Here is a 24,171-nt window from a genome sequence, read left to right on the forward strand (position 1 = left end):
CCATTCTTGTATTTTTGAAGAGTTCGTGGTAAACAATTTCCACTGTCACAAAAGATCTTGCAGTCTCACACTGAGACTGTTGTTAACATTTTAAAATGCTAGTCTTCCACAGTATTTAGTGATTAGCCCAGTGTTGTTTAGTATTTTCATTGAAGATGAAAGGGCATAATAAGATGTAATACTAGAAGTAGAAGCCAATTTTTAACTTGGAATAAAGCACAATCATTAAAACAAATAGTTGATGGCTTTCAAGAAGCAATGCTTAAACCATGGAGATTATTGTGGTCGGTACAGAAGCAACAGACAACATAATGCTTGGCCTGGTCTCAAAATGCAGGAGTTCATAAATATAGGACTATCCTACTGGAAGAGTATGTATAAATGCACTCAGATTATGAATGTGTCTTAACTCTTCTAGTGAAATTCAGTGGGATTTAAACATGTTTAATCAGAATTTGTATGAGGCAGTTTTCCTGAATTAAACAAAAAAGAACAATCCTGGACTGCATCAAGAGAAACATGTCCAGCAGGTTGAGGGAGGTGATTCTCCCCCTCTATTTTGCTCTCATAAGGCCCCACCTGGAGTACTGCATCCAGTCCTGGAGCCCCCAACACAAGAAAGACATGGACCTGTTAGAACGTGTACAGTAGAGGGCCGCCAGGATGATCTGAGGGCTGGAGCACCTCTCCTATGAGGACAGGCTGAAAGAGTTGGGGCTGTTCAGCCTGGAAAAGAGAAGGCTCTGGGGAGATCTTATAGCGGCCTTCCAGTACCTGAAGGGGCTACAGGAAGGCTGGGGAGGGACTTTTTACAAAGGCAGGTAGAGACAGAACAAGTGGAAATGGTTTTAAACTGGAAGAGGGTAGGTTTAGATTAGATACTAGGAAGAAATTCTTCACTGTGAAGGTGGTCAGACACTGGAACAGGTTGCCCAAGGAAGTTGTGGATGCCCCCTCCCTGGAAGTGTTCAGAGCCAGGTTGGATGAGGCTTTGAGCAATCTGGTCTAGTGGAAGGTGACCCTGCTCATGGCAGGGGGGCTGGAATTAGATGATCTTTAAGGTCCCTTCCATCCTAGACCATTCTATGATTCTCTGAAGTTACCTTAGGCTGTGGCTGAAAAGCCTTTTTCACACATAGGGGATGCATTTTAACAACTTCAAGGTCCTTTCCAACCCAAACCGTTCTGTGATTCTATGAATAGCGGATACAGGAGATACATTGTTTGCTAACTGAGAACCAGTTAAGAAAAATCATCTTCCTAAATCAGTTTACACTTATGAAGATGACTTGCATCTTGTCTGAATCATTTCCTCCTGGGTCATTGTTCGACATAAAACAAAATGCTAAAGAAATTTTTCATTTTGATTTAAAAAAAAAAAAAGTGTGAGACTTAAAGACTCACAATGGAAAACATTTCCGATTTAGATATTTGTAGTAAAACCATGTTTCCATTTGAGTCAATATATATTTGCACCTAATTTCTAGGGGTTTTTTTTCCATAATTAATTTCACAAAAATATTTGGCATAAATAGAACAGTATGTTTGTATTTGAGGGAAGAGAGGTTTATAATTTCTGTGTTTTGGGTTCAGAACTGAGATACAAAGTCAGTAGGAGTAATCATGGAAGCAAACACTGAGTACTCTAAAAAACAAAAAAGTCCTTCTTTTGCACTAGAGAGCCTGAAAAAAGCACTACAAGTTTCTTGTTTGGAAAACCTGAAGCTTGGATGTTCTTTGCTCAAATAAAGTGTCACAGTAATTCTGCAGTAATTCCTCGCCATCTCTCACGAGACAAAGAAAGGTAGAAAGTGAAGGAAATGAGAAGAAAAACTTGTATACCGCAGTGGAGACCCTTCTTTTTTCCCATCATAAACTAGTAATTCTGTTGTATGATTCATTAACTGAAATCTAAAGGTAATCTGGTATTGTTATTATAAAAAAGGAATAATACTCTGCTTTATAACAAATAATACTAGCTTTACTCAAGAAATCTAGGAAGTAGCTTTTTGTAAGAAGTTTTTCTATTCTTCATATGGAAAAGTATTTTGACTTGAACAAAACAGGAAGGATAACAAAAACAGATGTGTTTTTTAACTAAGCAAAACAGTTGAACATACGAGTCACTTATTAAACATACATAAAGTGCAATGAACAGTATTCTGTATTTGAAATTTTAACTTAGGATAATTTTAAATATAAAATAAGCAGAAGTATTTTAAATGTGGACATTGGTTTAATTTTTTCTTGTAATAATAAACAATAATAAATTCAAAGAAACAAAACCCCAGAATGTATTCACCTTAAGAGTAAATGCTGTTCCTAAATGTATGCTGTGTATGCCACCCACCTCATAGTAGTGGTGAGTCCCTAGTGCTACAGAATGAAAGAAATTTTTTTCATTAATTACTTAAACCTGGATTCCCACAGAAAACATCACACCCATTCATCCACTCAAGAAAATTGTTCAAGCCACGCATACTTCATTTTTTCTTCATTAACTTCTGCACAGACTTCAACAGAGCCCAGAAGAAGGGGATACAGATAGGCAATTTTTAAAAGAACATTAGTTATTTATCCTTTCTTTTGCTTGGCAGTTGTCTAACTGTACTGCATCCAGTAGTACTCTCTTGTAGTAACATTCTTGAATGAAAATACAAGATAGGCTGTTGAATGGCTGAATACTCTAAAGACTTTCCAAAGACAACATCTGCTCTAGAAGGCTCAGTGATAACATAACATTTAGAGAATCAACACATAATTTCTCAGAACAGCTTTACAATTTTTCCAAATCAATATAATTATTGTATTTGTGTAACTGACTGTCAAGCTTCATGAACCATGGCAAAGTCAACTTAGCCTGAACTGCTAGAATATGATTTATTGCTTATGATAAAGCATTTGAAGAGTGATAATTGATTTTCTCTCAATGCTTCTGGCATATGTTAGAGTTATTTTGAAGAGATTCTGTAAGACTTCGCATTAAAATTACAATGCATCAACCATATCTAGAATTTTATAAGCTATTATCATCTGTTTGGGAATGGCAAATCCAGTAAATACTGTTTAAAAAATCAGAATAAACTAAAACAAAACAAAACAACTGGTAAAAATTAGAGTAAGATCTGAATGAAATTATATCTGGAGGCAATTGTACAAGTTTTCACTGAAATCTCAAGTATTTCTTTCTCCTAGTCTCACACAAATAACTGACATATTGAACCAAGTATTCCAAGGAAGAATTTTCTTAGACAGTGATTTATTATTTAAAGAGTTGTTTACTGAACAAGAAAATAGTCAGTTTTAAAGCTAAATTGTGTAATATCTTTGAATAGCAAATTTCTATCTACTTTTTTCATTTTTAATGATACCTGAGTTCGTTCTCATGGCAAAGTCACACTAATTAGAATCCTTCCTCAGTATATACTGTATCTCTACCAGGTTGAAGGGAAATCCTCCATCAGTTTACCCCTAACTACTGCCTTAAATTTAGAGCTGTATCAACAAAGAACTTTATGTCATCAGGGACAATTATATCTTACCAAAGGAGTTACATGGACATTAGTGGAAGAATGTGACCTCTCTCAGAAATGCAGTCCACTGGTTCTTTATTCATGCATATCTTTTGTCAGAATATTGAATATCCTACTCAGCATTAGTAAGCTCAAGAAAATCAGCAGTAGAAAAGATGAAGAACTCAGATTTGGACAGCTTTCATCAGCAAATCTACAAGATACTGGTATTGAGAAAGACAGGGATCTTCTAGAGAGAGTCCAGAGGAGGGCCACAAAGATGATGAGGGGCCTGGAGCATCTCCCGTGTGAGGAAAGGCTGAGAGAGCTGGGACTCTTCAGCCTGGAGAAGAGAAGACTGAGAGGGGACAGAATCACAGATTCTTATGTCTTAAATAAATGTCTTATCAATGTCTATAAATACCTGAAGTGTGGGGGGGGCCCAAATGGATGGGGCTGGGCTCTTTTTGGTGGTGCCCAGTGACAGGACAAGAGGCAATGGGCAAAAACTGGAACCGCAGAACTTCCAGACAAACTTGAAAAACTTCTTTACTGTGAGGGGGACAGAGCACTGGAATAAGCTGCCCAGAGAGGTTGTGGAGTCTCCATCTCTGGAGATGTTCAAAACTGACCTGGATGCCTTCCTGTGCAACCTGTTGTAGGGAACCTGCTTTGGCAGAGGGGTTGGACTAGATGATCTCCTGAGATCCCTTCCAACCCCTACGATTCTGTGAAAACTCGTTTCTTACTAGGTAAATTGTAAGAATCTAATAATCGTCAACTGATAGTACCATTACACTCTCTAATAAGAACAAGTTTTTTCCAGTTAGTAATTTATTTCACAGCAATTTCTAGATAATCAGAGTTCCACAGAGAAGTTCCCAAAATTCCTGAATATACTTTTTCAGCTAGGGCACGTCATTTGAGTTTTGTCCAAAGAAAATTGTAACCGCACTGTCAAGGAGATCTCAATAAAGAGAGGTCATTGTCCTATGAAGTATTTTGGTTTTGATGCTACTGCAAATCATTCTGCAAATCTGTGATCCAGAAGATTCTCTTGGGAAGGCATCTTCTAACTATGTTACAAATGCAGTGAAGTCTGTTGTGACGATGGCTAAAGGGAGGCCATGCAGAAAATCTCTATGTGAGATAGACAGATAGATAGAAGCCAACGTACAGGCTACTAGGCCACATGGGATTCTCAGTATCCTGTGCTTCATGCAGCTAAGTAAACCCTGTTTCTGGAGAAAAAAAAGTTTATTTCTGAAGAAAAACAAATCACCTCACTGTCCTAACTTTTGAAGGAGATGGCAATGAACAAGAATATTTATCCACAAAAGGAAGAAAACAAGAAAACTATTGTCTACACCATGCAATGCTGAAATCTATGCTATGATTAGAATGTGTCTATTCAATATAAAATGGGGAATGATTGCTTACAAGGGTCGTGCTCCAAATCTGCATGTGTAACATCTTAACAAAAAACTGAACAGTCAAGTATCTTCTCAAAACAAAATGAACAGATACGAAACAAAATGCACATTAATACACCAAATCCATCTATATACAGACCTTCACAGCAATCTTGCCACATCCTGAGGTCCAGTTTAGGAATATCTTCACAGTTACTATATCCATGTGGGAATTCAGCCACCTTAAAGACATCATGTTGTACCCTGGTTATGTTGTCACCATTGTCACACAAAACTCTGGCAAGAGACGTCTGCTTGATCTGAGTGAGCTGAGCAGGCGTGAACACACCAGGGTTCTCATACCATAACCTGTAATCTCACAGAAAAGACAAGTTTGCTAGTGAAAAAAACAAAACAGTTTTCCAGAGATATTGCAACACTGTATTCAGTATGAAATTAATTATTCCAAAAATATTGTTCTCAAGTTTATATTGCATCTCAAGGAGTGATCTGGATGCAAAAATATAAGCACATAGTGTCACTTCACCCCTACTTGGTGTTATGTTAACACTCTGAAAGGGCTGAAGTCTTCAACAAATTAGGATCAGAAAAACAGATTCTGAAATTTCGGTCTTGACATGAAGTTAGGCTCCCTTCAAACATCACTCCTTTTCCTGCACAGGCATATTTGTTTTGCACGGTGCTGGCAGCTTTGATCCTCTGCCCATTGTAAAGGCTTTTCAAAGGAATGAAAGTTGCTTTTATTATGCCTAATAATATTTTACTACTTGCTGGCATGTTGCTTCAAAACATTTGTATTTTTTGGACAGCAGAATCCCATTTCCTAAATAGTCAATGTTTTCCTATAGTTTCTAAACATTGTTTCAGGGAGGAAAAAAAAAAAAAATCTTTTGGTGGAAAAATGCAGACACACAAAAAAGCAGTATTGTTATCCTGTTGTGACACAAACAGGTACTTGTTACCAGCAATCTGGACCTCATACTACATATTTCTCCTTTTATTCCTTCTGCCTCCAGGCAGAGATTTTTATGTTTCTAGGCTTAATCTTTAAACAGATTTTATGTAAGAAAGTTATTTAAGTTATTTTTTTAAAAAAGCATACAAAAAAGCTTGTGTTATTGACTACAGAAATAAAAAAGCCTTTACACCACCTTAAGTAGAAATTTTATAACTTACATAAAGCAAATAACATTAGATAAAGTAAATCAAATCTAATTTCCTAATTCTTCCTGTCTCCCTTTCAGTACAATGGGACTAATCACTGTAAATCTTTCTACCCTCATGTCATGCAAAAAACAGGATTCTAAGTGACAAATTATGTTAAACCAAATGAGTGTTTTGAAATTATGCAAAGGAGATCTGGCTGTTGTAATAATAGCAATGACCGTTTTCTTATTTCAGGTACTGTAGAAAGTGACAATGAGAAATTGCTCATAATATGCATGTAAAGTAATTTAAGAACAATTATCAAATCGTGCTCTTTGGAATAACCTGTCTGCTTTTAACACTCTTCTGGCGCACAGACTGTTTGTATTGAAATATGTATAGGGCTTATACACACAGTGATACTTTTCCAACCAATGCTTAATTAATGGAGATGGTGCAAGTGTCTCAACCATCACAATTCCTTTGTTGATGAAATAATTAAATAACAATGAAAGGAGATGAGCAACATTCACTTTTCAGAAAGGTAAATGACTTGTGTAACTGGTAAAAGGAAACTCAGCATGTGTTGGCTGTGGTGCTTTTTGGAGGTCAGTATGCCATATTCATGATAAAAAGTAACAGATTTAAAATACAAATTAAACATTGCTTCTAACAGTGTCTTAAACCTGTATTCTTCATCTTTCCAATTATATATTAAAAATTGTAAATGAAAATAAAATGCAGTTTGATTTTGAAACAATACATTGCAACTGTTATTAAGCATCTCCAATTTAAAATTACTTTTGGTTTCCGTAGTACTTCAATTTACCTGTCTCCATCCCGAATACGCCTGAACTGTGTGCTTAACAGACACATCAAAGTCGGCCCCAGTCGGCTCCCTGGAACTAAGTCTTCTACCATTAGAGCAGGAAACAGGTCTATGTTCAGTGGGGAACCATACAACCTATAAAAAGAAAATCACAAATATTTAATATTAAATATTTTACATTTTAAAATAACCAGTATGTTATAAAACTAAGGGCAAGAGAAACAAACAACTCACAGTAAAAATGACAGTGATAGTGCTACATCTTTTGTGAACAACCTGTGGGTGAAGATGCAAGAAATCCTGCAGGTTTTATATGTGAGTAACACCACGGGGGTCTGCAAGTCTGCCCCACAATTTCCTGTCTAGTAGCTTTCTTCTGATTTCTCAGAAATGTTTCTTTTTCAATAACTTCTGTTTCCTGCCCCCCAGTACACTTTTTCTTTTACTATAGCTAAGACTACTTCTCTATCTTTTATTTTGTGTAGTTAAGCTAGGGGTGGCAGGTAGCTGAAGACTTATCAAACAGTGAAGCTATAAAGAAGAACAGATTGCTGGTAGTGAAGGACGTCCACATGAAAATATAGTGAACAATATTTCTGTTTATTTGAGTGTACGGAATGGATGGAACTGAACATGTAAATAGTTGCATGAGAATGGCATTATATGACCTTACACTAAAATAACATTCATATTTAATAGCATTTATAAAACCAGACATTTCAAATTAATAATTTCATTAACACATACAGTATATATTAACTTCTTATTGTTCACAGAGATGTGTAAGTGGAGAAATTATCTGCATGTGGGAATTTTCCACATCTATTTCCTGGTGCAGATGTAAGTTTCTTTAAAAATCTCTTTACCCCTTTCTTAACAAATATTTTCTTCTAAATAAGACATTTAGCTACTAATTTTGCATGCACATTTAGATAATTTATTGTTTTTCTTCACCTCAGGCTCACCTGCTAAGTTTCTCCCTGATTTCAGGATTCTTAATTTCATTTTTCAGATCTTCAAAAGTCTGAGCTGAAGAAAGATTACAGTAAACTCTAAAATCATGGTAGGGAGGAATTCCATGATCTCTGCCTCTCTGAATATTCATAGCTGCCAGATCTAAAGCCACAGTACGTGCCATGGAGAAGAGTCTTTCTGTTAATTCTGTATTGAGTAATTGTGATGGGACACGCATCTTACCAGCAACACCAAACAATCCCCTTAGAAGTGGATCAATGCCTCCTTCATTTACAATCCGAAATGGAGAGAAGAATGCCTTATGAAGAGGTAGATGGCCTTGTGGAATAGGTTCAAAGTTTTCATCCAGTCGATACAGAAAAGGATTAATGAGTGTGTGACCAAACCTAAAAGCGGCAGTTGCAAACTCATTAGTTATGCCAGAATTAACACTGGGATCATAACCCTTATATTCGCCAAGCATCTTCATGCCTACCTCTCCAAAGATCTTAGGTAGCCAGTGGCTAAATGTTATGTGTTGCATTTCTGCACCAACAATTTTGCGTGTTTCATGATATATTGTGTCACCATCCCAGTGTGGATTGAGTTTCAGTAGCTCTGTGGCAATTCTGTTGTGTTCTCTAAACCATAATGTGTGGATGCTGGTAAGACCCAGCTGTTCATTAGAACGCTGATCACCAGCTAAAAAGCAGGGAATTGGGCTCTCATTTTCATCTCTCATACATTCTGTTGGTGGGCCAGTAGCAAATGGAAGAAGGGGCTTGCCAGATCTCTGTACGATACCCTGTCTCAGAAGACCCCTTTGACTCGCCAAGTCTCTGATTTCTAGTGCTTCGTGGTCTGAACTGCCATACACATTGGACGCATCAATGTACGAAGTCAGTTGGTTGATCTGTTCTCGTGGGTACACAGAATTCATCAGGAGAGATGTCATGCCGCTTCCACAAACAGGACTGGAGCGTACAAAAAACATGCAGCGTGCACCATTTCGAACTCTGGGATCATTTGGCGGTATCATAATTGAAAAGCAGGGAGGATCATTTGTACAAACTGAACTGCAATGCTGACCATCTGAAAACCTGGCCTCACTTAGAGCAGCCACAGTGAGGTCAAGGTCGTGGTCAAGAAACTGACCCCACTGCATGAGCATGTGAGTGTACTGGTCATCAGGAGTTATGGTTTCTGTTCCGATCAGAGTAGTTGAAACCAAGCGAGGCATCGGGAGTGCATAGCCATTAGACAGCCTCTTGGGTTCAATTCCCCGAGGCAAGTTAAATCCATTTTCGTAGACTGACTTTAACAGACGTTCAAACGCTGTCAGGGAAGCGCCCCACATGGGATGCTGAAGGTTGTTGCATGTTCCATCGTGTGTCCTGTACTTCTGGTGGAAGCACATATCTGAGCAGTTGTTGACTCGTCGATGGGCTGTACAGCCTGAAAGATTAGCTATCAGGTTCAAGTACTGTGGGGATACAAGGTCGTTATAGTGATAACCTGAAATCAGAAGAGAGACAGAGAAAATCAAAGACTTCATAGACTCATGGACATAATTAATTTCTTTGAAATTTTATTTTATTATATGGTATTTTCTACCAGATTAAATATCTGTATTGTTTAAAAAACCCAATAATAATCACATATGTATATTGGAGCCTTAGGTCAATTAAGCAACAGCCATTATAAATCATAAGGGAACTTAGCAAAATGCCAATTCAAGTAAAACTTTTACAAAATTTTTACAAATGTATTTCATTTCTTATTTGGTCACTTAAAAGAAGAGATATTTTCAGAAATAAAAATCTCGTATTGAGAAAAATGGGAAATTTTTCCCCATGTCAGTAAAATCCTGTCAGTAACATTTACATGGATTTCAAGATTTTATCTTTTGAGACCTAATAATCCACTGAACATTACTGTTTTGTTTTGCTTTATTAGAGCAAAAGCTTCAAATTTTAAGAAAAAAAAAATGAAGAAAAACCATAAAAGAGAATAACCACAGGCAATATAGCTAAACAGAGGAGTGATCTCTAGGACAAGTGGTGGGGAGTAATTCATGTTTACATTGCTCAGGACTAGCTTCTAAAGAAAACTGGTGTTTGCATAACACTCAGCACAGGTTTCCTCTGTAATCCACACCATTCACTCTGGGACTACAAAATACTTCAACATACTTATGGCTTTCCTGCATTTTTTCCTAAGTTCATAGAAAAATAATATATACAAAATATATACCATTAATTCATTAGATTTGTTTTCATAACTTCAAACTAAGGCTATGTGTTGCATGATCTCTGCTGTGGTGTGACGGCATGTGGAAGGACTGAAGACCATAAGGCCTCCTAGTACAGTGTTGGGTGACTGGGAACAGCAGAATAGTCAGGCTGTGCCTTGTCCATGCTGCCTATTAGAAGTCATTCTAAAAGTAATTTTTTCTTAGAAACATCTGGGCTTCATTTCAGGAAAAAAAGTCATTAATTTGGGCTATATCTATGTTATCAACTTATGTAAACCAACAGAAATGTGTAGAGTGAAATTTTTGATGCTGAGAAAGACATCTCTACTGTATCCGTTGTGTGATAGGAGCAGGTTTTCTTCAGAAAAGCTTTACTTTGTTCTCCTGGACTGAATGTGACCCTGAACCACATTTTTAACTTCATTTGAAAAGAATCCACACTGTTCAAGACCATATCACAACTCACACCAAAGCACAATAAGCGGAGGCACCTGGGAGATTCACTTCAAATGGGCCCTGCTGGTCCAAGGCAAATCTTGAGTGACTAATGGATATACAGTGTGGATGAGCGAGGTTCCAGGATCCAGGAGACAGCCCAGGAGGTAGAGTATTTGGCAGTGTAGATGTACTTTTAGCTAACTAGAAACCATCATACATCACCATGGTTCTTGACTTGGAAAGCTTGCAGTCAGGAGTAAAACAGAACAAGCAGAATAAATGCAGAAGGAAAAAAAGGAAATGAGTGAGTGTATAGTGGTAGTGTGTTCTCACAGCCTTGCAGGGCTCCCAGCATGATGGTAATCACTCAAGAATATGAACTGAATGCAGTTTTGCAAGAAGTGCAGGCTAATTGCATAGTCAGGAAATGCTCCTTTTAGCCCTGAGCTCAGCCCCAGTGTGCCTGCAAAGACAGTGACTTTCATCTAAATTCAACACATAGACGTGTGCTAGACACATTGGCTCTCTGCCAATTTCTACAATGCAGGGCAATTTCAAACAAACCACCTAAAGCTCCTCTTTGTCTTTGCCTTGAAAGGGACTGGATTGCTCATAGCTGCTCAGCTGGGACAGGACCTGCGCTCAGTCAAGGGATCTACTCAGGCTATGTGTACTCTGTGTGGTTTACAAGTCAAAGCAAAGATATTTGAGACCTAGGGCTGGCATTAGGCAAAAAGAACCTGTTCTTGTAGATATACATACCTTTTTTATGGAATACTCCAGACTAGGAAAAAGAAAAACAAACCACAGAGCAAAACCATTAAGTGCCACTGGGTAATGCAGCAAAATACGCTCTCTGAGGATATTATTGATAACATAATATGCTGGCTACTGGAGCAGTTTAATTCTACAACTACACCCAGAAAACATATCTTCTTTGTAATAACACTCCTTTTTAAATGTTCTTCATTCATCATGGAGTTCTTTCCTTATGAACATTATTCATGTAGTCTTTACATAAACATTTGTCTGCTGTGGTTATCCTGGTTGCCACCCACATTGCTGAAATAAAGTTGTGAGCAAAACTCAACTATGAATGTTTTGGGTGGAGTGACCTTTATTACCAATTTAAAATAAAAGGTTAAGCTTCTCTGTTCAGAAATTCAAGTGGGATGCAATGTCTTGCCTATGGATTACATTTGATGGCTTTCTGAGCAGAGTGGAGGCTGTCATAAATGCCAGTCTCAGCCCCGTAAATACCCCTCACATTGTAGGCGCTAACTCTGGCTTTGCTTTCTAAAAGGCTGGGTGTCGAGGACTTCCAGTGCTTAGAAGATGGCTATCTCAATTCACATAATATTAGCTGTATTTTTTGCAAACTGCAAGGAAGATGTTTCATAGAGTCATAGAAATATTGGTTAGAAGGGATCTCTTACCCAGACTAAGCTTCTGCTTGAAGCAAGGCTATCTCCAGCACTGGATCAGCTCAGCTGCATCCCTGCCTAGAAGGTTTAGAAACCTCCAAAGACTGAGACTCCTCAGCCTTTCTGGATAAGTTGTTCTAGGGCTGCACTGGCCTCCTGGTGAGAAACCATTTCCTAACATCCAATCTGAACCTCCCAAGCAGCATTTGTTGCCGTTCCCCTTGCTATACAGTCTGGCACTGCAGAGGAAAATTTGGCTCTATAGTCTTTCCTTGGGATATTCCAAGATTTTACATAAAAAAAGACTCTGAATGGGAAATTTTCAAGTTTCTCAACTGTTCCCAATGCAAAAGTGCAAATAACACCTTTCATTGGGCTCTGCATTTTGAAATAAAACCAAATAAGGACAAATATGAGTATTAAAATCTGAGCATTAGGCTATTAAATGAAAACAGATTTATTTTACTATTCAAGTTTCCCTAAAAGACAGGTTTCTATGGATTTTGTAGGGCTGAGAAGCAAGCTCTGGTTGTGAAGAGAATTTACAGCATCACTGAAAGTTGCCTAATTTTGTGTTTTATGTTTGTATATGTATGCTTTAATGCCAAATTTTTTAGGGTAAGCTTTAGGTGGTTGAATTTCACTATTACAAATCCTAGAGAGAAGCAGTCAAGCTATTCTCACACATCAGATTTCATATATAACTAGCATTCCTAGTATTATATTCAATATGCTTGCATATGCATCTAATCAGAGAATGAAATTAAATTGGATTGCTTTCATAAAACACAAGCCTTCAAAGAACTTTGAATAAGTTTTTGTGGTAAACTATTAATCACAAATTATTTACTTAGCTCTAATAATAAGTAATGAGCTTCTTTTACTAGAAAATGTTACAGTGCTCCACAAAGCTTATAGTCTTTGGTCTTAGAAATACTTGCTTAATTCACAGTCAGAGCTAAAGTTTTCGGAAGTTACAATAAATACTCAATTATAAACATAAAAATAATATAATAATTAAAAATATTTCCTCTAGATTTTCAGTGTAGTTTTTGGCTATGTCTCAAGTCTCCAAAGCTCTTCTAAAACTCTATCATTACTTCCAAATGCTTTGGTTCTATGTCTCAAGCCTATACACACACATATCTACACACATTAGCTGTATACGCTGCAGCTGGACTTCATTAATTTGAACTTGGACTTTGATAACTAAAAGGTAGAAATATTGAAGTCACATTTTTCAGCTATTTATAAAAAGCAGCAAAAACTGTATTTCTGATTACCTCAGATCAGTGTTAGAAGAAACAATTAGCTTAGTTTGACACACACTTAAAGAATGAGTGGTAAATAATTCTTTGAATACTGTTGTGGTAGATGCATAAACCTTGGTTTGTAAAGTGCACAAATCCTTTTTGTTATACCATCTCTTCTCCTTGCCAAGGCATGCTGACAGTAAATGGTTTTACTTAAAGAAATATGAATAAAATACTGATTATTTTTAATACATACTATGAAAGTCTGTTCTGGTATGAAACAGTGGTCCTGATGAATTAACACACAGGGAGTTAACAAACAGGATGCATTATTCACTTCTGTTATACTAAATTTGACCAGCAGAAGAATCTGAAAACTATTTTTTTTCCCCAGTATGTCAATCTGAGGAAAAATAAAAACACTCTACTTGGAGAGCTCAAACAAACTAAGTTACATCATAATGTAATAATGTGCAAACCAAGGACTGAATTGGGCAAACACATATATTTGTTAAAGTTTTCATAGTCAAATACTCCACTGATTTCAATGTAATGGTTCTACAATTGAGACCCAGGCTCAGAAAACAGATGTCTCTTGAAGTATAATGACTTCAGAAGGCAAATACAGTTCAACACAGAAAAATAAGGCAAGAGTACTGACTTGTTCCATTAAGGTCAACCATTAGACCATCTTGCACGTGATCTTGAATAAGCTGTAATGTTCTTTCAAATATTTCCCCAGCTCTTGCTTGCTCAACAGTGTATGGATCCCTTGGGTATCGAAATAAGGCTAGCAAATCATTTGGAGAACGAGGACGACTGATAGATAATTTGAAAAAAACAGTAAGTGTACACAGGAGTTACAAAACAACAATACTACATAAATCATGTAAATGTTCAGCAACATGACTGGTACATACCTTGGTTACTCATCTCAAAATGGAAGGCAAACAAAAAAAAATATTTAATAAAATAATAAAATATTAAACATTTAGTGGCAATTAAACATTTAGTAGCTTTTTAATACACATTGTGTCAGCAGAAACACTGCTGCAGCAAATACAGGTCTCAACAGGAGTGTTTAACAATAGGAATCCTTACATGATAAACTGTTAGTATTCCCAGAAGTAACGAGATGTTAACAATGTCATTTAAATAATAAAATGGCTTCTTGTTTATAAATTTTCCATTATTTCTATTACATACAAAATTAATTTTGACTTCTCAATATTAAAAAAAGAATAAGATACCTGTCAAACAGATGTGTACGTGTTGAATTTATTGCTCTGTCAACAGTCGCAATTGCTTCCACAATTGATGTTTGTACAAAGGGATCTCCATTTCGGCTGACATTAGGGACTACAGAAAGAGGAATTCACATGTTATTGCAAAAAATGGCCACACATAAAAAGATACTTCTATAAAACAGAGTCTAGACACGACATCATTTCAGTTGTACAATGTAAACCGCTGTTCTTTAAGCATGAGTTCGTTCAAATATAAAATTCTTACCTGTTTTGGAATTCTACCAAAGCATATTATAGCAGAGCAAAATACATTTCAAACAGAAGTTGATGTAAGTTTAAAAGTGAGCTTGCTTGTAATTTTAAAGTAAAATAAAGTGAAGATAAATGCATAGAGCATTTAACTGTCCATTAATTGGTCTTACAATTTCAAGTAAAAATTACCACAGGAAAAATGAATTATTATTAAGGGTTTTTTTCTGCTGTGGTGCTTTATCAGCTTTCAGGTGTTGACAACAAGCGCCTGACCTATACCCACTGAAATCAATGCACTTATTCCCTTTAATTTCCATTAGTACTGAATTAGTACTGAATTCAGCATAATAATTTAAGGGGTTTACAGGAATGTGTTACAACAAGTTGAAAATACTGACAGACATAGTTTGCCTTTTAGAACACATGCATCATACAAATTCAAAGAGATTTCACAAGAAATTAATAAAACACAAAAAACCCTAAAAAAAAACCTAACAGAATTTTATATATTCTGAAATAGCTACAGTAAATGAATATTGCTCCTCTTCTGAGCTTAGTCTAGTAAGCAACACACATTAAATTTTAAAGGGCTATACATATTTTATTTATTTTGGTCACTGCTTTGTTTTCTACTTTAAAATTATCTCCATCACATGCTTAAAAGCTATTTAATGACACTGCATAACACTGGAAACTCACTAATGCACAGGCACATTCATCTGCCTTTTTATACAGTACTCAGTTGCAGCTGGATGTTTGTACAACATATCTAGGGCTAATAACCTTCCTTTCAGTCTAAACGAAGAACTACCAGATCCACAGGGGCAACAGCTAACAATTTCCAGGGTATGTTTAGATTGGAGAAGGCAGACAGGAAGAAGGGTAAAGTAGGGAAAAAGTCCAAAGCAAATACACTGGAATAAAATCAGCAGATGTACAAAATCAGCTGACATAAAAACTGTTGTTTTCAAGCTTTTCATTACTTTTTTTTTTTTTCTTTTTTTCTTTTCTAGGCACTATTTCATTATTCCTTCATAACTGGCAGCTTAGGCTGTGTCTCTATGAGTTTCAGAGTCTCGACCCGGGTAATCAAACTTAACTGTCTATACTGTCAAAATAAAACAGTCCCTGGAACTCTATAGCTGTAGCTGAAGCCCCTTTCTCTGCTCTGAGGCCAGCTGCCTTGGGCTGCTGACAACATAATTTACTCCCAGCATCTAAAACGAGCTGACCCTTTCCACAGTGCCTAACAGCAAGAATCCCTGGTCTGTCCTAATTACCAACTGTCCTCCTTGCTTGACAGCTTCATTTTCATAGCAACCAAACAGGAACTTTATCAGATAAGCTACTCATTTGAAGGAGAAATATCACTTAGAGGTTTGTTAGCCTCATTTTAGTTTCAGAGAGTGCTTCTATACCATGAACCATCTTAACACTGCAACACTGCAGTCTGTAAAAATCTGGTGGCAGGTTACCTTCCCTAGTGCTGTCTACCACAGATGTTATCTCAGTGTTCACTTTAGAGACGTGTTTTGCAGAGCTACCTTTCTGACTAATGGTACACGTAAACTGAATCATAAACCTTGGACAGATATTAACTATACTGTACTTCATTTTTCTTTAGACTATTTGCTGCCAGTAGTTCTCTTTTTAGATTGATAAATATTAAAAGTTAAAGCTCCCTGAAAGTCTTTCACACAACACCTTTTTTTTTTTTTTTTTTTTTTTTTTGGCCGGGGGAAGGGGGAGTGGAATGGCAATTTTCTTAAGCAATGAAAACTTAATCCACACACATCCTGCCTCACTCTTAATCCAGAGACTTTTGCAAAACAACAGAAAAGGATAGAAGAAAATGGAAAAAGGAAAGTATCTTTAAAATATTATCAAACATGGACAGTAAAACCTGTCCCCTCCACTTTCTATACACACTCCTTTCTTCTGGCTCAATATTAAGAAAAGATTTTTATGCATTAGGAACATTCATAAAACACTAACTTTGTTTAAAATAAATGTTGACAATCAAGTTTTCAGGCATTTCTGGCTATGCCATTATTAATGCTATCCACATAGCAATTATACAGTACTTATAACCTGTCCGTTTGTCCTCCTTGCTTCTCTGACAGCTTCATTTTTATAGCAACCATAGAGAAACAGTATCTGACATCCCACTAGTTTTAAGGAGAAATATCATTTACAGTTTCAGATTGAATGCAGATTAATCAAGGGCACTATTCACTAATTCTAGGTTTATTGATGCTACAGTTTCCAAGAAAAATAACCACATTACAATTCAATGTTGCAGATCAGCTAGTACCAAGTTTTGTAATTTGCTAATTTCAGCAGATGAGAATGAGCAGTTGACATCTGCACTAAGTGAATCAAACTGGTTTCCATTGGGGTTATAGTTCAATTCATGGTTTCATTTTTCAGAGCTCTTGCTGATTTGAGATCCAGCTTTTTTTTTTTTTTTTAACAAAAAAACTTTTTGCTATGTATCTCCAGAGTAACCAAGATTAACTGATTTTTACAAAGCTTCTTGTATTTGCAGACTTCATATACGTAGATGGAAACTTATCATTGAATGATTCCCAGTCCTACAATTTTTCACAGAATCACAGAATGTCAGGGATTGGAAGGGACCTCGAAAGATCATCTAGTCCAATCCCCCTGCCGGAGCAGGAACCTAAATGAGATCACATAGAAAGGCGCCCAGGCGGGTTTTGAATGTCTCCAGAGAAGGAGACTCCACAACCTAATTTTTCTCTCAGAAATCATCTTTACAGATTGAAGAAATATTATTTTTGATAGAGGAAGGAACAGACTGATCGTCTACTAAAAGCAACTTAAGCCAGGGAACATTGCAGTTTTATTGATACCATGTGATTGATATCATGGTAATCAATACATTAGAAAAATTACTAATACATATTTATTAATTTAGTAAACAAAATACAGAACATCAGACATAATACTGGGAAACAATATCCAATATGTTAAAGAAATAACTGCTCAATACTCATTTTTCAATGATACAAAAATATTGCGTCATATTTTCTACTGAAAGACAAAAAAAATCAGTTTCCTTAATATTTTCCATCAAAATGAGTCCAAAAAATGAGCAGTTTGACTCAGTAACTCAGAAACCATTAGAGTCAGTCTGTGCAACAAAGTTATTTCCTTAGCCTCTCTGGCTGCTTTAATACCAATGATAACTATTATTTGCTATTACTAATTTCATATAAGCTCAAAAATTCTCCTTTTCTTTCTGTTTTCTCCTTTAGTTTCTTAAGATCATTATGACTTTCCTGAATTCTTTCACAATGCTTGCAGCCTAATTTTCAACCAAGTGCTGTAAGTGCCCCTTTAAATATGCCACAAGACTTTTTGTTAAGTTATCCCTAAAGATTAGACTGTGTATTCGGCTAGCAAATTCTAATAGCTCCAAATAATATCTCACGAGGAAAGTAGTATGACTAACTGGAGCTCAAAGCAATGTTTGTTTTGAAGGTTAACTCCTAGAGACACGTGGGCTGACATGTTCCCATCGTACTTGCATCTGTGCCAATAGTTGAATGAGTTAAATGGAGAAAAAAAAAGAGAGAAGATTATAGGAGAAAAAAGAAAAATACTGATAGAATAAACAACTTAACATTTTATTAAATTTTTTGCATCTTACAAATTAAGCAATTAGAATAAAACTAATTATCTAACTAATACCTCTGATTAAGACACCTTACCGTTAACACTAAGCACCATACTAACAGAGGAGTATCCTATGGTATTCCGGGCAACACATTCATATCGACCTTCATCAGCTGTTCCAACATCACGAATGGTAAGAAATCCCTCTGGACTAACGTGAAATTTTCCACTCTCAGTTACTTGTACTCCATCCTGCAGCAAAGCACAATGTTTAGTTATTCTAAACACTCTTTGTTTCCAAGCCTGAATTTTTTTCTTCTTTTTCTCTTTTATTTTTACATTTTATTTATATTTCTGTTTTGCATGCCAGGATAATAGTCAAATGGATTTATCACAGAATGACAGAATCACAGAATGTTAGAGATTGGAAGGGACCTCGAAAGATCACCTAGTCCAGCCACCCTGCCAGAGCAGGATCACCTACAGCAGGTCACACAGGAACGCGTCCAGGTGGGTTTTGAATGTCTCCAGAGAAGGAGACTCCACAACCTCCCTGGGAAGCCTGTTCCAGTGCTCTGTCACCCTCACAGTGAAAAAGCTTTTCCTTATGTTTACATGGAACCTCGTATGCTCCAGCTTGCACCCACTGCCCCTTGTCCTACCATTGGACATCACTGAGAAGAGCCTGGCTCCATCTCCCTGACATTCGTCCTTTACATATTTATAAACATTAATGAGGTCACCCCTCAGTCTCCTCTTCTCCAAACTAAAGAGACCCAGCTCCCTCAGCCTTTCCTCATAAGGAATTTAGATAAACTTATATAAAAAACTCACACACTGTTATGTCGACAGGAGGACTTGCATGCACTTCTAAATTGTACAGTGTATTTATTTATTTTAAAAGTACTCATTATTATAAATCCAAATATTTTAATAGTTATAGGTCCTCACCACATAAAATTTAAGACCTGAAAATAAGATAGCTCTTCTTGGGGACATATATATCTGATTTTACTCAAAATTTACCAATTAAAAAAGCTTTATATGTATCAAGACTTTATGTGCTATGCATTTAGAAGCTATTTAAAGTACATTAAAGTACATTTTCTAATGCTGTATAATTGAAGAGAAGAAGATAATCAGGAAAATTGAAGACCAATATTAGCAACCTATTAATCCACCAGTTACTCTGCTAATAACTCTAACTAATAGTTTGATACAACAATTATTGCAGAAATGGAAATCAAAGCCACAGAGAGGTCACCAAAGAGTTACTGAAACACATCCTGGTTGAAGTGTCAACATAACAGTGTCAAAGGGCTCAGCAATACAGTATTTTTTATTGCTTTATATCTATAAACATTGAAAGTGTGAATACTAATAGGATATTCACACAGAACTGTCAGTACCTTATTCCATGTAATCACTGGCTCCGGCTCTCCTTGAGCACTGCATGGGATCTGCACATTTGTGCCAACCTCCACTGTCATGTCACTTGGAACACTGGCAAATACAGGGGTCACTAAAAAACAAATTATACATTGACAAGGTATGAAATGCAACTTGTGCAAAAGATGATCTAAACCGAGGTCAGCAGTGTTTAGATTTTCCAGTTACCCAACATTTCTTAATCTATAACCCTATTGTGTCTGCAAGTTTTTAGTCACTTCTGTTTGTCCTGACATAAAATTCTTTATTCTTTCAGGTTTTTTAGTACTTAGGATTTTTAAGTACTCCTAACAAAACAGGCTAGTAGTTGCCAAAAACGTGTTCCATAAATTAAAAGCTCTGAAAAAAAATTTTTGTGAATAGCTAAATCTGAACAAAGTGACCAGAATGAATATCCCATCAACTTCTGTCAATTTTTTACATTTTAATTTTTTTTAATAGCAACAACAGAGACAACAAAAGCAAAACTTTCCTCAACTCATTCAGCTGTGATTCTCCCAGCCCAACTTCTGAGGTGCTAAGCCTTCAAAGAGCTCCTCCCTACTGACACCAATGAGCCCCAGGCCTTAAAACATCAAAAAATCACCATCACTTTTAAGGACACTGTAACCTAAATGCAGTGTGAAGAAAATGAATGCATTTTTTTAATCCTAATTTCCTTCAAATGCAGATTGACATCCAGCACTCAGATATCATCATGAGAAGCACAGACAAGATTAGGAAGACATTAAGAACCGTATTTCTGCTGTAACATGTCAGTATTTTAGGGGGAGCGGCAGGGGGTTGTGCTTTTACAGAGAAATATGTGGCCACACAGCACACATTTATACTAGCAACCAAATCTGGCTCTGGTGTTAAATTGTTTGTATGCAAATGGCTATCAAGGACCAGAAACCATTTCAAACAAGGCATCCAGAGGCAGGTGTCCAGCACTGGGAGGCAAGAGAGTCTGCCTCTGTGCATATGAGCCACATCATGCAGCAAACACACCTGGACCATTTATCTGTATTCACTAATACAGATTTAACCACAGGGACTACTGACTAGACATTCCTCAGATGAACAGTCCTTTTGTTAGAAGCCCAGAAGAAAAAGCTTTCTTGCACAATCGAAAATAGCATTGCAATGAATGTATGGAGAGCTCCAATTTCAGGCTGCATATGCAGCCTTCAGTTTTCCATTTACTATCTTTTGGTGATCTGATTCTGCAATTTCAGTTACACAAAAATAATTTTATTAAACTTTACTCAAGTTCAGTGAAGTCTCACACAGCGGGAAGGCTACAATTTTTTTTTTAAATTGAGTTATGTTTCATGGAATTTTAGTCAACAATTTTGTATAAGTGAAAGAAAAAATCTTGATTGTGACAAATCAATCTCCCAGTACTACTCTTAACTACAAAAAAAAAAATCAATGGATTTTTTTTTTCGGACAAACTTCTAAGCTGAGGAAGACACTTGAGTCCCTTTCACTAAAATACTGTTTGAAATGAGGTCACTACTAGGAAATGCTTTGAATCAAATGTTTAATCTCCTTGAATTTAGTTAAACACCAAAGTACCTAACTAAATTATAAATATTAATATTATTCTAATTAATACTAGAAGTAGCTTACTTAGAATTTACTTGAAGAAAAGCATAAGAATATGGTGTAGAGTTTTTTTTATGTGTCTGTTTATTTTAACTATAAGGAATGACTTTTCATTGTGAAGGTCATTCTGCTGTTGTAAAACAAAGTGTTCTGTTTCTGGACATCAAAACATTATGTTAATAATACTATTTAGTTGGCAGCATAAAATCTTATAAGAAACTAGTCTTTTCACAAACCAAAATATTTTCCCAAGCATAGGAATACTGTCATCCTGAAAGCAAACCTTCATTCTTTGCAAAAAAGAGTAAATCAGATAATCCCCTCTCACAGGAAACAAACTATTCTAAAGGAATATACTCTCTACAAATACTGTTAAGTATCCATATAGCTTATTTATTAAAAAAACACCTGGAAGCCAAAAATAGATACACTCAGAAATAATGATCAGAAAAGTGAAATGCTAGCAACTCCCTGAACAGCATTTTTTTAAAACAATAAAATATATAGCCTCATTCTAACAAGTTTTTATCAAAAAAGGCCACGTTTGGTTAGTTCTAAGCTTATGTAGTCTTTGATTGACTTTGAACAAAGTCTGTCAGGGCACACTGTTCCACATGCTCAATTTATAAAAATGAAGAAAACACTTTATAATTCAAAACCAACAACTTAGAATCATTGTAAAAGACAGCCAAAGTCCTGAAGAAAAACCCAAGCACTATTCAAGCTCTGTTTCAAAAGCTTTTGTAATTATAAACAAAGATAAACCACTTCATATTAACATTTTGTGGCATCAAAAAGAATGAATTCTCAATCTTATATTTTAGAAAAAAAAATAATATCAAACACCATACTAGTATTTTAATGTAAGCTTAATTTTTTTTTTCAACGGTGGTACATGGAGAACACACCTCTGGGCTGTACGGTCAGGTATACGACAATTCGTTGAGAACCAATAATGTTGACAGCTTGGCATTCATATTGTCCTTGGTCATGCAGAGCAACCCTGGAAATCCTTAGGGTTCCAGAGGATAGAACTAAGTGTCTCCTGTCAACAGACAACTGGCCTCCTGAAACACAGAGCAACAGTATTAGGTATTTATAGCAGTGCAGAAAAGGTCCCTTTGTGTCAGAAAAAGGGAAATCCAGAAGATTTTAAATTTGATAAAACATTGAGAAAAATTGAAGTATCTTAAAAAAAAAAGCTTAGAATCTTTACTTCTGAGGAGATAAACACACAAAGCAAACAAAACATACATACGCATACAATCATAATCCTGATCTCTTCTCTGTTTGTGGTAGAAATAAATAGTTTCATTTAAGGAGCATGATAAAGCATCCAAATGAGAAGGCATCATAAGTACACCACCACCAGGTACTACGGTTCATTTCATATTATTGCCATATGTGTAAGACACAATTAATCTGATCTGCCTAGACCATCTAGAAAATCCATAGAAAAATACATACAGTCCTGAAAAAATGGAATAGAATAAAAAGTAAACAAAAGGCACATCAGTGTCTGTACCCTGTTCTTCCTGTCTGGACATTTCATTTGGTTGGAGCATCTTGGTAGAGGGAGAAACATGGACATTATCAGCATCAAAATGATTAAAAATTAGTTAAAAAATCTGCTTTATCTACCATAATTTAGAATTTCCTAAGGGTTGTTTTGCCTACTAGAGCTTTTTCATTTGATTCAACTGGAATATTTCCCTACTGATAAAACATCCACTATAATATTTCTTCCCACTGGATTTGGCTTAATGCCTTTACAGCCACAACCTGATAAAACAGTCAGCAGAGTGCATCCCAGTGTTCCTGCCAATGCGTACTGAGTGACAGAAATGCAGTTATACTGATGTCGGTTACAGGTTGGACTGTTCTGGTTTCTGAAGAGAGCAGATCCCACCTGATTTCAGATCTCCAGTTAATGACAGTCATCTCCATTTCTTCTGCAGTAAACTGGTAGTGACAGGTATTGCCATATGTGATTTGTCTCATATTTCTTGAACACTTATTACTAGGAATCTATTATGGAGACATATATTTTAGGGACTCTCTTTTACTGCATAAAGAAAAATGCTTGGGCAGCTAGCTTCTGTGGGACACCTTGCCTTTTCTGCCTAAAGCAGAAAGAGATGAGTCCTGTTTCCTTCAGAGACTGAAGCATCTAAACAAATACATGCAATTCCTTCCAGTGCATGAGTGATTCCAAAATGACACTTAAACTATTCTAGTAGTTTAAAAGTAAAAACAGAACATGCTTACCTCCTTTAGTCCAGGCAATAACGGGCTGGGGATAGCCTTGTGCTTCACAAGGGAAGTCAACGGTTTGTCCCTCAATCACTGTTTTGTCTTGAGGAGTGACAGTAAACTGAGGTAGAGCTACAGAAGAGAAAACAAACTGGTTAAAAACAAAACAAAACAAAACAAAACAAAACAAAACAAAACAAAACAAAACCAAACCGACAAACTGAAAAATGCACAACTGTTTGAAATTGTGTACAGTTTCCTGTGTGACTTGAATAGCTCATATTGGTGGGAAAAGAGGTGCTAACGGGACTCTGTTATATTTTGACCACTATAGGGTAGAGAGTTAGGGCAGCCACTTATGCAACAGGAACATCTACCCCACAACCTGGCCTTGGTGTCAATGAAGGTCTCTGGGATCTACTGCCATAAAAAAACATGAGGTACAGTAAGACTTGTAGAGTCAAACACAGAGTGTTCCATGTATTAAAAACACCA

General features: G+C 36.3%; 1 protein-coding gene across 1 annotated transcript in view; it reads right to left on the bottom strand.

The window, feature by feature from the left end:
- Positions 1 to 5,084: 5,084 nt before the first annotated feature.
- The window catches only part of LOC104529050 (peroxidasin homolog), a gene marked incomplete at its 3' end in the record, with an annotated part of 53,825 nt that continues 34,738 nt past the window's right edge, over positions 5,085 to 24,171 (bottom strand). The window contains exons 11-19 of the mRNA XM_010173264.2: positions 23,692 to 23,808; positions 22,332 to 22,490; positions 19,794 to 19,906; positions 18,480 to 18,636; positions 14,494 to 14,602; positions 13,905 to 14,062; positions 7,886 to 9,389; positions 6,921 to 7,055; positions 5,085 to 5,293 (exon numbers count right to left, since the gene is read on the bottom strand). Of these exons, the coding sequence (XP_010171566.2) occupies positions 5,085 to 5,293; positions 6,921 to 7,055; positions 7,886 to 9,389; positions 13,905 to 14,062; positions 14,494 to 14,602; positions 18,480 to 18,636; positions 19,794 to 19,906; positions 22,332 to 22,490; positions 23,692 to 23,808 (2,661 nt within the window). The remainder of the gene's footprint in view (positions 5,294 to 6,920; positions 7,056 to 7,885; positions 9,390 to 13,904; positions 14,063 to 14,493; positions 14,603 to 18,479; positions 18,637 to 19,793; positions 19,907 to 22,331; positions 22,491 to 23,691; positions 23,809 to 24,171) is intronic.

The sequence above is a fragment of the Antrostomus carolinensis genome, unplaced genomic scaffold, assembly GCF_000700745.2.
Source record: "Antrostomus carolinensis isolate BGI_N321 unplaced genomic scaffold, ASM70074v2 scaffold11880, whole genome shotgun sequence".
NCBI classification, from domain to species: domain Eukaryota; kingdom Metazoa; phylum Chordata; class Aves; order Caprimulgiformes; family Caprimulgidae; genus Antrostomus; species Antrostomus carolinensis.